Here is a 13,638-nt window from a genome sequence, read left to right as displayed (position 1 = left end):
TCCATACGGAAATGGAGAGACCTGTCCCAGCGCTTTTAAAAGCGCTGGGACAGGTCATTCTTATAAGGATATGAGAAAGACCTGTCCCAGCGCTTTTAAAAGCGCTGGGACAGGTCTTTCTCATTCTCCATAATGGAAATCAGTAACCTTATCCCAACGCTTTTGGGCTTCCTATACCAGCGTTTTTGAAAAACGCCGCTATAGGCCTCCTATGGCAGCACTTTGTAAAGCGCCGACAAAAAGCGCTGGTATAGGCTTATCTATTACGGCGGTTTGTAAAAACGCCGGGAAAAAAACGCTGGGACAGGACGATTTTTTTGTAGTGATGTAACAATGGAAAATTTGTGGACTAAATTTTGATAGGACCAAACACAAGGAAGTTGATTGTAAATTTTTCCTCTTTTTAAACCATCTTATGTGCTTTAACTTTCTTTAATTTTCAGAGAAGGGCTTTCAGAGGGGTATGACGTGGACGTTGCTTTTGCAAGTTCCTTAGAAAATTTTGGAGGAGGGCATTATGATCCTCTTTTTGTTGCTATGGGAGGTATGTCCCTTTGATTTGTTTTCTACCTTCAAAATATGTTTAAAAGGTCAAAGATCACAAAAAACTAGCTCTCACTTTTGTGGGGGTCTGGGAGGGGTGGTTGGAAGGCAGCCTCACTCCTCAAATTTTTTTTTTAAAGCTCATTCCTAGACTCAAACCCGTGACCGATCCCTCAAGACATGTATACAAAAATAAACTTTGATTTGATATTTTTTTTAAGATGATCACAGCAAAAGATATATATTACCCTTTAATCAACGTTAGAGATGTTCAACCTATATAAAGCATGCACTATTGTTGCATTGCATTGCTGTAGGTTAAATAGGTTAGAGATTGAGTATAGTAAGACTTATGTATGTGGTTTGTACTTTTAGGCTAGTGAATGAGCTACACTAGCCCAAGCCAGACAAAATTTGTTTCGATTCTTCTATGGCAGCTTATCATGTACCCTTCTTTTTGGCCAAACTTTATGTGTGTGTATATAAAAAAAATAGAGAAGTTATGTGAGAGGGTATGAGGTTTTGTTATATGGTATATTCCTTAAGATTCTTTTATATATTTAGACTTTTAGCTTAACAAAATTTGCATCTATATAAAGGTATTAGTTCGTTGAATTATTATTATTATTATTTTTTTTTCGACAGTAAGTTCATTGAATTAGATAGTAGAGTAAATGCATATATTAATAATCTATAATTATGCATTAATTATTTATATTAAATGAATTTATATGATTATTTTTTAATTAATATATAAGAAACAATTTTTTATTTTGAATAATAATAATATGAAATTCTTCCTTATATTTAGTTGTTTTGATAACAATTGACATACAAGCCATCTAAAATTAAATATTTGTGAATTAACTAAAATTAATCTTAATCATTTAGATTTCCATTATATATATGTGTGGAACCAACATTATAGTCTTTATTCTATTTAATTAAAAATATAACTGATAGGATAAATACATTTATTTTGTTATATTAATTATTCTAAGTGATGCATTAGTTATTAAGTATAATGAACTTATAACCATAAACACCCCCATTTTTTTTTTCCTCAAAAAAAGTATAATGAACTCTTTCTCAAAAAAAAAAAAAAAAAGTATAATGAACTTTTTTCTCAAAAAAAAAAGTATAATAAACTTTTGATGTCATTTTTCTAAGATTTATATGAGAAACAATTGATTTGAAATATAGAATTCTTGCTCAAATTTAGTTGCTTTTGCAACAATTGAAACAAAGTCCAACAAAAGAAAAAATAAATTTAATAACACACAATAAAAAATATTATAAAAAAGGCTAAAATGAAAAATTCACCATATAAGTTTCACTAGAATTTATTTCAATTATCTAACGTTACTTTTGTTTATTTCAATCGTGTAAGTTTCAAGTTTATTCAATTAAGGCATCCGTCAATTTATGTTAATTTAAAAAAAATGGAAAATATTTTTCAATCATTAATTGGATTTTTTTTAATTAAAAAAATTTGAAGAAAAAATTAAAAATTTGGACAATTAAATGCAACATTTATCAAAATTTGATGGAGAGATCTTAATTGAATAAACTTGAAATTTTTTTTTTTTTTGGGAGAATCATATAAACTTTAAACTTAAATAACTGAAATGAAAAAAAAAATAAATAAATAAAAATTAGAGGACCAAAATGAATTCTAGTGAAACATAAAGGATGACTATTGCATTTTAGCCAAAAATAATTTAAGGATATTTGCATTTTTATTATATCAAAACAGTATTTACATTCTTGAGTAGGCATGAAGTATATGTATCGGTATTAGTCACTATATCATGCAATTTCAAATTTGCAAACACATATGGTATAATGAAATTACTATACTACTTTGTCTTTCTATTTTATTTATAAAATAAAATAATAGAGATTACATATTTTTATAAGGAAAATTATTGAAATATTTTTTTTACATATGTGCCAACCAAATGAGCTCTCTTTGAAATATTTGACTGGTAACTGATACTTCTATCTGTCAAAGCTCAGTATGTTTGTTTATTTGGTGTTAATTTTTTTTTTTTTTTTTCTTAGGCCCTGTTATGACCAAATTCACACTTGCTTTTAGAGAAATTGGGACATACAAGGAAACTCTTCGGTCACAGGTAGTAATTCTTGTGCTTTTGTTAGCATTGTTGTTATTGTTTCTCTTCTTACCCCAGTTCTGTACTGTAATTTTGTGTTGCTTACTGACCATTTGGAATATATTTGGGAAGCAATCTTGCTTCTGTTTCATTGTTTCTAGCTTCTACCATCTTCCATGTATCTTTATTTACTGAACATTATATGCCTTGTTTTATGGAATCAATATTTCTTGTAAAGGTAGGTTAATCAGAGAAAAAGTAATTGACAAACAGCACTTTTCTTCACTGTACCTATTAGCTTCAACCATCTTGTGTATTTATTCTTTCCTTGATACTTCTTGTGAAGCAATATATACTGCTTATATGGAGTTGCATTTACTAAGGATATTAGAAATAGAGAAAACTATGCAATTGCTATCTTCAACCATCTTGTCTATAGGGAATTGTTTGACTGATGATGCTTCACTGACTATCTTTAACTGGCTTTGTCAGGTAGACCACATGCTAAACGATCGGTTGCTAAACTTTGTCAATGATGACCTCCATGAGGTTAAGGTATTGTGTGTTTTGAATACATGCTTAATAGATTAGTAGCATATTTGATTTACACTTCAGCAGGGTGACTCAAAATATTTGCCTTTTATTAAAGACAATTTTCTAATCTTTACCCCTTCTGTATTGCATGGGTTTGCCTCAACAGCTTTAGCACATGCATACATGAATACAGATTTAAAGAATTTTATGTTCTATTACATTGTTATATATCCTATATCTTTGATTTTCTCCTATACTTGGAAGATTTTTTTTTTTTTTAAATTTTAAAAAACTACATTATATGCACTTCTTCCACTTGACAGACCTTGATTACTTCGTCATGTGAAAGTTTTACCTAACATCTTATTATGTTATGTAAAATCATAGTCATGGTTTTGACACAAATATGCCACTCTTTTAATGACTAACTTATGCACCATATTTTACAGACTTTGTGATAGTGTTATGGTTGTGTGGCATTCAGGATATTCTCTTTTTGCATGTGTGTGTGCACTTTCTCCTTGCATGTAACTTCTGTTGGTTAAATAGCATAATTTCATCATCACCCGTTTACATAGCCTTTTCTTATCCGTATCACATGTCTGAGAAAATTCCACATTTCCTTTTGCAATGAGCAATCTTTTTTTTTTCTTTTTTTGATAACTCAATAAGTAATCTTTTGTTTATGCAGGAAGCTCGAAAGCGTTTTGACAAGGCTTCCGTTGCATATGAACAGGTGGGTTTCATTTCTGAAAATCCCACAATAAAACTTTAGAAGTTTCATAGTATTATAATCTTATATTCTTGATTGTTACTTCTGCAACTGGCTTATTATTCTTATTTTTTCAATTATGTTCTTTCATTAGAGAGGGATGTCTTTATCCACTCAAGGTGTCTTTTATCCTTTATAAGTTAGATATTTCTCTTTAAATTTGCATCTTTCTTATGCAAAGTGGTTTCATGAGTAAGATTATAAAAAATGATTCATTTTTGGGGATTATCATATTGTTAGTTGATTTCTTGGTTTGAATTGTTATAGCACAAGCAGGAGAGACTACAAATGGGAATTGATGTCTTGAATATGTTGGTATACATTTTTGGCATCTCAAGCCACTTGAGATACCCAGAATTTTGGGTATGTCACTGGGTGGGCAGATTTACATGTCACTTGATTTTTAAGACACGCTACTAAAACGCAGTTTAGAAACCAGAATTACAAATGGAGAAGGAATTGCTAGAAAAAGGACCCTTTTGTTGTCTGATGTATATTTTATACTGTTCCATCTGGAAGTAGAATGACTTGATTCCTAAGTTAATTCATAGATTGCTAAATTGACTAAATATTTATTCAACATTCAAATGAAGTAGACAAGCTTCTGTAAATTCAATTTGGAGTTGCAGCAGTTGTTCTAAATGAAATCAATTGCTGGATTGTAGAGAGAATTATATGAAGTAGATGCTATTGGTTCCAACTTCCAACTTGTATCTCACGACTGCGAATTTAAAACCAATTTCTTTCTGTGCCACAGACACGTGAGAGGTTTATGTCATTGAGGAAGAGCACTAGGATGGATGTTGCTTCTGTCATAGAGGAGGTAAATCCAATATTTGTTTATCCTGATTAGAGTACCGATCCTTTTGGTGCATAGATTGATCAGATAGTTTGTCATGGGTAACCATTATCCTTTCAAATCTAATTTGGTAGAGAGACATTCCAGGAATTTCATGCTGCTCGGGCTTCATTTGAGCAATCCCGCTTCAATCTGGTAACTTAATTTCACTAGGATATGTTGGTTTAACATAATTGCAGTGCATAAACAATTAGGCTTTACTCATATAGCATACTTTTATGTCCAGCTCAGTACCCTCTGCAATGTTGAGGCCAAAAAGAGGTTTGAGTTTTTGGAGGCTGTTAGTGGTATGATGGATGCTCATCTTCGATACTTCAAACAGGTCTGTAAAACTATAATATGATACCAACTGATTTGGTCTGCGAAATGTGTGAAATATTGAATTTTTGCTGCTTCTGATTCTTTTCTATTTTTCTGGCAGGGATATGAACTATTGCAGCAGATGGAGCCTTTTATTCATCAGGTTTGTTATCAACAAATTTTTTCTATAAGTTGACGGTATAATCCAAATCATCTGGATAATAAATACAGGTTTCTCTTATAAGTAAAATTTTGTAATAATTTGCAATGATGAAACTAGTAGGTATAACAGATAGCTCACCACAGTGCTAGCTCAAAAGCTTGATAACTTATCTTCCTCACAAGTCACGTGAAATGCTCCCCAGAAGATTAAAGAAAGAAACAGTCTTGGATTTTTCCATCTATTATGCTGAACACTTATCTTTCAGCAGTTTGTATGAAACAGCAAAAAAAGTCAAGTTGTTGAAGTTTCTTGCCATTAACTTCCAGGGGTTCTATGTTTTATTTCTATTAAGTTTCATTTTTTTTATTTTTATAAGGGAAAAATGTCAAAGTTCAGTTCATTTGTGTCACAGGTTTTGGCTTATTCACAACAGTCGAGAGAAAGATCCAACTATGAGCAGGATTCACTCAGTGAAAGGATGCAAGAGTACAAAAGGCAGATTGATCGAGAATCTAGGCACTCCTTGAATGTGTATCACGTTTCTTCTAATGGAGATTATAATCATGGTATGCAACCTTATACTAAGACATCAAATAAAGTGATTGAGGCAGCAATGCAATCTGCTGCTCAGGGAAAGGTATTTTCTGACACGATGTTTCTTCCACATTTTCTATTAATATAAGCTTTTTGTTTACAAAACAAACATAACTTAGTGTCCGTTTGGGAACAGTTTATTTAGTTGAAATAGAAATTTTTTTACTGAAAGTACTATAAATAAAAGTAAAAATTAACTGAAATAGTACAGTGGAACCCATGAATAATACCAAAAAGTGCAATAAGACCCATAAATAGTAGCAAAAATAAGCTGAATAGTAAAATAAGTTGGCAAAAATAATCAATGTCAAACGCACACTTAATTTTTTGTTTTCTTAATAAAAAAGTTTCTTTGTTCTGCATCTATAGCTGAAAGGTATAAAATTTCAGGTTCAAACCATTCGACAAGGCTATCTTTCAAAACGTTCCTCCAACTTGAGGGGTGACTGGAAGAGAAGGTTTTTTGTTCTTGATAGTCGAGGGATGCTGTATTACTATCGCAAACCATGGAACTGGTCATCTGTAAGTCACTATTAACTTAATATTCTTTCTCTTATAATCATATCTTGGTTATGACTTATTAGTAACTTTTTAACATACCATTTTTCAGTCTGGGAGTCCAACTTCTGCACAGAGGAATAGTTCCTCTGAAAACAGTTCTGGGATTCTTAGTCGGTGGCTTTCTTCTCATTACCATGGTGGTGTACATGATGAAAAGTCCGTTGCACGTCATACAGTGAACCTACTGACATCAACAATTAAGATAGATGCAGATCAAACAGATTTAAGGTTCTGCTTCAGGATTATTTCACCATCTAAGAACTACACACTGCAGGTACTTTTCCTAAATGCAGCTAGCTTGACATCTTGTTTGGCTTTTCATTGTCTGAACTGATGGTGTACTAATATAAACCTTGCTGTTATTATTGCCTGAATTTTTCGCAGCAGATTCTAAATTTTATTTCCTTTGCAATGCAGGCAGAGAATGCACTGGACCAAATGGACTGGATTGAAAAAATAACTAGCGTAATTGCTTCCTTATTGAGTGCCCAGCCTCCTGAGAAAGTAAACATTTAATTTTCTTTTTAAATTAATTTCATTGCAGAAATATGTGTTTCTATAGTCATTGTAATGGATATACCAATTATATTTAGAGTCTGTGTACTTCACCTTTGGGAAGCGATTCTTATGGCTTTACCAGCGAGAGTGATTCTGATTGTGATCAGAATACATCGAAGAAAATCCACTGTAATAATCATTTACGTGAATCTAGAAGTTTGCAAGAATACAAGTACAGTATGAGAAAAGAGAAGCCAATTGATTTGCTCAGAAGGGTTTGTGGGAATGACAAATGTGCTGATTGTGGTGCGCCTGAACCTGACTGGGCATCCTTGAACCTTGGTATTCTTATATGCATTGAATGCTCTGGTGTTCATCGTAATCTTGGTGTACATATCTCAAAGGTAAGTTTTCCAGGCTTGTATTGAGCACTATCTCATTCCATGTTGCGAAAACAATTATTCATGTTCATAGTAGTTCTAAATTAAAGCCTGAGGCTAGGATTTAGGAACTTTGATGTGTGTGGCTCAAAATCTCATTGAGAGTCTCAATGTAAAATAACGTTTTATTAAAGACACAGAAGGACCCTGCAACTTCCAGTACTTTGATGTGTAAAATGACAGGACTGATTCGGGTTCAATAGTGAGAGCTTTGGAAAGCAAATTAGGCCTTTCATGGCTTTGTATGAAAGTTCTGTCTGGTTTGGTTCACAGTAAACAATAGTTTAAGAAATAAATGAAAGGAGAATTGATTGAAAGAGGCAAATTGGAATAACAATGAGAGTGAGATAGAGACATAACAGAACCTGCGAAAAAGAGAAATGTCAGGCAACCTGAATATAACTATAAGCTATGAATTCCAAATAATCTGACATACCCTTTAAATACCCTCGATGAGAGAATTGCCTTCAAAACCTTGAACAAGATTTTTTTTTTTTTTAAAAGGCCTATGATATAATAGAATTAGAACCCTTTTTTTTTAAGGGAAACAAATCTAGCTATATGAAACCAGATGGACAAAAATATCCTAGTTGTTTTTACTGCTGCAGTGACAATACTTATAAGACCTAAACAACTACAATGGAAAGTTTCGCTGACTGAAATGTCTTCCTTATTTTCATAAAATCCAGATGCCTTGTACTGGGCTTTTAAATTGGATATTTCTTCTCTAGCAAGTCCATGGCTACAGCAGCTTCATATATATGTTTGTATGTCTGCATAAATAAAAACGCAAGTAATCAACCATCCTTTGAAGTTTCTAGTAGGTGAGACATGTTTCAATCTTGAGAATGTCATTGCTGACCATATCTTAAGAATATTAAGTGTGATAACTAAATCATCCAGGGCAGGTTAATTTTTAAGTTGTTGGTTGGTGTTTTATTTATTTATTTATTTATTATTATTATTATGGTTAGGCTTCCTCTCAGTTGTCTTATACATATTTTCATGATATCATGCTTTCTTCTATCCATTAATTCATGAAGCTTATGTGGATAACTTTTGACACAGGTAAGATCATTGAGGCTTGATGTAAAAGTTTGGGACCCTCCGGTGCTTAATTTGTTCAAGTCACTGGGCAATGTCTATGCAAACTCAATCTGGGAGGAATTATTGCAATCAAAAATTTCTTTTCAGACTGATGAAACGCGCAGAAGGTTAGTAATGCATAACTTGATTTAACTAAAACGTATTTGTTTTTGTGCTGATGTGCCGTTGGTTCTTTCCCTTGTAGCCTTTCCAAAATGGGTAGAAAGGACCTGTTGAATATGAAAAAACCCAGAAATGATGATCCTATTTCAGTAAAAGAGAAATTCATTCACTTAAAGGTATTCCTCTAACAAATTCAATTGCTCTCCTTGGGTACATGCTGCTAAAAAATGGCACATAGCTGGTTACTCTTGCTGAACTGCCTAAGTTAGAGAACTGTAATATATTCATTTATAATAGCTTACATGTTGAGCCTTTGTAATAGTCTCGCTGAAGCAATGGCGAGGTGATTCCTGATTAGTGATTACATGACCCTCTGCATTGTTTGCTCCCAAGGGAACATTTATATTAAAAAGAAATCACATCTGAGATTTTGAAAGAGACAAAATTGGAACAACCAGTTAATCATGGATTTGTCTGTTGCAGAACCTTGTGAGATGACTAATTTTCCTGCTTATCACTTCCATGGTATTTAAGTTATACACTTACGTTGTAAAAGCCGCATATAAGGTTGTATCTTGTATAACAGTGGCATATAATGGGAAATTTTACCATGTAGCGGATACATATAGCCTCCCTCTCATAGCACGTAGGTTCCACACATCAGTGGGTTCCACCTACTGTGAGAGGGAGGCTACATGTATCCATTGCATAGTATACTTACATATAATACCCCTCTCACATATTTGTGGACCCCACAAACATGAGAACAATCTCTATGTGTGAGGGGCGTCATATACAACTATTACATAAGTTATTAAATTCTTCAGTACGCTAGTATGTCCATATCTTTTTGCCAAGAGTCTTTTAGTTCAACTGGCACCTCCTGGTATTTTCAACATAAACATGCAGGATTCAAATTTCCCCTCCCCCATTGTAACTATCCTTCTAGACATGTAGGATTCAAATCTCTATATATCCTTCTCTTTTGCTTGTGACAGGAAATAGGAGTAGATCTAGGAAAAGTAGTTAGGAAAAAACAAGCTAGCTACAAGCCAAAAGAAGAGGAAACATGAGTAAAAAGCTTGGAAATAAAATTTTCACTCCATGTTTTCCCTTGAAGAGAGTCTTCCACTTCCAAAAGAGCAGAACATGCTTATAGAAAATGATACTATAGTAGCCCTTGGTTGATGAATCACTTATTTTTCTTCGAGGAAAGACAACAACAAATCTCATGAGCCTAGTTATCAGGTTTCAATCGACCTGAGAAACGTATATAAATAAAATAAAACACATTCTAGGCAAGTACGTTTAGGTGGGATGTCATTTCAGACGTGCAAATTCAAATTCTGTTTACTTTGTTTAACTTTTGATTATTAATTATGATGTGCTCGCCTGATAGGTTATCATTTAAGGCCTAGAATTGATGTTCCTCTAATTGCAGTATGCAGAGAAAGCCTTTGTTCGCAAGACAGAAAATCATGATCTCCTTTCAGTGGCAGCCCAGGTGTGGGGAAGTGTCCGTGCTAATGACAAGAAAGCAGTTTACCGCCATATAGTCAGTTCTGAGGCAGATGTCAATGCTATTAATGGGCAAGCATTATTTAGTACGTCCAGAAGTCTGGCCAAAATAATGGAGTTAGAAGAGCAGGAAAGCGTTGAGTCCAACTTAGAATGTCTTGCAGGTGATTCTTCTTTGGACAAGGCCTCCTCGAGTAATTTGAGTTCACCACAAAGAAGTGAAGATCAGTGCACAGGGCACATTTCCGAGGACTGTTCTTTGCTTCACCTTGCCTGCCAAACTTCTGACATCGGCATGGTGGAGTTGCTATTACAGTATGGTGCAAACATAAATGCTTCTGATTCAAAGGGTCGGACACCACTGCATTATTGTAGTGTCACCGGGAGAACTGCAATTGCAAAAATGCTTCTTACAAGGTGATTCTTTTTTCTTTCTTTTTTTTCTTGCAATTGCTAGTCTGCGTTCTATTTATCTCTAGTCCGTTCCACTATTGATATTAAATTCATGTCTACAATATTATCTGCAGGGGAGCAAATCCAAAAGCTGTTGACAGAGAAGATAATACCCCACTGAGTCTTGTATCAGAAACAGAATTCAACCGCGGTGTCCTTGCTCTCTTAACAGAGAAAAACAGATGATAGTATAATTGTGAACAACATATAAGAGACAAAATGGAAAGAGATTTTGTATTATACTACATAAAATTGAGAACTAGTTCCCTCTACATGGAAGGGCCAAAAGTTGTCGGACTCAGGACAGAACTGGCCTACTAGGTCATGTGTGTCTTTCCCCTTCAAAAGTGTATATTTAGTACAGTTTTCTGGTTGAGGGCTAAATAGAAGAAATTACTGTATCTGCCTAGTGGAGTTTGCCAGGCTCTTGCAATAATTTTTCCCAATATAGGCTATACTAGTCAGGAAATTTGGATGTTGTAGCAGCAAGTTATATTATCTTGTATATAGTTCAGGTTTTATATATTTGTGAGGATAGGTAGATTCATTTCAATCATGGAAGCTTGAAAATGTGCAAGGTGGTACTTCGAGGGCAAGTCATAACATCATTAGGGAAAACTTTTCTTTCATTTGGGAGCCACTAAAACTTCATCATGAATCATGACCAATGATGTTGATTGGTGACAGTAGTTGTAGATGAATATGATGTAACGATGATTAAAAGTTCTTGCAGATATACCACTGTGCAAGTGTGCAAGGACTCAAGAATCAAGAGGATATTCTTCAAACTTAGAATGTACACACACACACAAAAAAAAGACGAAAAGAAAGCTATTACCCACAATATAAAAACGAGTTTCTCTATTGTTTTAATCATTTCACTTACAAAATATGAACTAGGAGCATTGTATTGTGCCTAATCTTTTTAGTGATTCCAATTCATCCAACAAAGAAAGACAAATTTTATCCCGCCAAAGAAAAAGGAAAGGTTTAAAAGAAATGGACACCATGAGAGTGCTGAGCTGGAACAAAAAATATTCCACTAGCCTTGAATGTAGAGAACATCAGCTCCTGCCCTAAAGGGCTATTGCATGCAGTGGTTACATGAGATACCGCCACCCCTGCAGAGTGATAGATTCAGTACATAAAATGAAAGAGAACAGCAGTATGCCACTTCATAGCAGCAATAGTTACAAGAAAAAACTACATAATAAAGAATAATCAATAGTAATTTCTGTTCTCTCTCATAGTTAAAATGACCAACATACATGTTCAATAAGGTTTTTTCACTAAAAGGAAGGAAAAACCAGCTCAATTCAGTACATAAAATGAAAGAGAACGAAAGTATGCCACATCATATCAGCCATAGTTGCGAGAAAAAACCACATAACTAAGAATAATCAATAGTAACTTCAGTTCTCTTACGGTTAAAATGACCAGCATAATACCGGCTGAATTCAGAACATAAAATGAAAGAGAACAAGAGTATGCCACTTCATAGCAGCCGTAGTTACAAGAAAAATCTACATAACAAAGAATAATCAGTAGCAATTTCAGTTGTCTCTCATGGTCAAAACGACCAGCATGCATGTTCAATAAGGTTTTCTTACTAAAAGGAAGGAAAACCAGCCCTTGATTTTGGCCGGTACTCTTACAAGTATTGCTAGCAACTTCTCCAGCCACATATTATTCAGCCCTTGATTTTGGCTGGCACCATCAGTCAACCTTCTCACTCAAAATCACCATACTTATTATTCAGCATTGTCACTGGCAACAGCCTACTGCACCAAATTTTCATTTTTCATCTTTCAGCCTGTCCCAAATATAACAGCCATTATAATAAATTAGCAATGTATGCAAGTTGTCAGTAGAAGTGGACGAAAAACTTCAAATATAGATGACATACATAGTAACATAGTAAACAAGTAAAGTGAGGGGAAAAAACATAGGGATGGTCGGTTCTAATGAACAACATTGACCACCTAGTTGCTTTAGCAAACATATAGAATGGTATATCAACCTTGCCCTATTCTATAAAAAAATTGTTATCACAGGGAGGATTTCATCTAACAAAAGAGGATGCAAAATAGGGTTACCTTTCTAAGTGTTGATTCCACATCTTTGGTTGGAAGAATCCACAATAACTGGTTAACAAAAAAAGAAGCTGGACATTGTTGCTACTGAGAGCTGTCACCTCAATCTGCTATACCCAATTTAGGGTTAATTCACTTTAGCACCCTGCTAAGGCCAGAACCTGAATTTTCAACCATGAAGCCATAGACAGGAAACACTGGGAGCAGAAGTTCCAGTTCTCTAAGCTTCTGCCTGACAAGCAACTCCGGATATTTCTTGCTTCGAGATATTAACAGATTTCTCAGAGTTTGCAACACTTTGGCCTTCATTGATTAAGCCACTTAAATTGGATGCTGGAACTCATCCAAATCTAATCATACTTTCCAGAGCCTCTGCTGCATTGTCCATATTTCCCATCTTGTAAAACCACGAATTAGAGTTCTACATGTAGCAAGATTTAGTGTAAGTCCTTGCTCTCCCGCTCCATAAAGTAACCTCAACAATTCAGAGAAATTTTCCATTTTGCATAGGGCATCTATTAGTGCATCATATATTTCACTGTCCAAGACCATATCCTAGACTAATACATCATCTACCAACTTTAAGGTTTTCATCATATTACAAATATTTAATTTCCTTTTCTCTCTAAAAGAAAGTCTAATTCAACCAAAAAAAAATCAATCAATCAAACAAACGGATAAGAAAATTGTATAGGCAGATCAATGATTCAACACTCACCCAACACATCAATAACAGGCTTCAAATCCACTGGACATTCCCACAATTCTCATTCGCATCACATGTTAGCAACAAAACGAAGGATGAACAGCTCTAAAGATACAGAATGATGAACATACTCCAAAGGTTATGATCCACTACACAATAGCACCACAAAGCTTATTAGGAAAATAAATCAGCTCGCATACATGCATAAATAATTTGCTGCACTATATTAATAGATAGTGATACAATATGCTTGAACGTTATATCTATACTACTATTCCATA

At 34.0% G+C, this 13,638-nt stretch overlaps 1 protein-coding gene across 1 annotated transcript; it reads left to right on the top strand.

The window, feature by feature from the left end:
* Nucleotides 1–211: 211 nt before the first annotated feature.
* Nucleotides 212–11,294, top strand: LOC126704370 (ADP-ribosylation factor GTPase-activating protein AGD1-like). Its single transcript, XM_050403353.1, has 18 exons — nt 212–327; nt 444–544; nt 2,608–2,678; nt 3,150–3,212; nt 3,883–3,927; nt 4,721–4,786; nt 4,910–4,957; nt 5,049–5,144; nt 5,244–5,285; nt 5,698–5,922; nt 6,270–6,401; nt 6,490–6,714; nt 6,858–6,944; nt 7,034–7,342; nt 8,447–8,592; nt 8,670–8,763; nt 10,029–10,522; nt 10,633–11,294. The coding sequence occupies exons 1-18, from the start codon at nt 212–214 to the stop codon at nt 10,742–10,744; spliced, it is 2,472 nt and encodes an 823-aa protein (XP_050259310.1). The 3' UTR covers nt 10,745–11,294.
* The last annotated feature ends 2,344 nt before the right edge of the window (nt 11,295–13,638 follow it).

This window comes from Quercus robur, chromosome 10, assembly GCF_932294415.1.
Source record: "Quercus robur chromosome 10, dhQueRobu3.1, whole genome shotgun sequence".
NCBI classification, from domain to species: Eukaryota; Viridiplantae; Streptophyta; class Magnoliopsida; order Fagales; family Fagaceae; genus Quercus; species Quercus robur.
The sequence above is the reverse complement of the archived record's forward strand: the minus strand, read 5'-3'. Positions and strand labels throughout refer to the sequence as shown.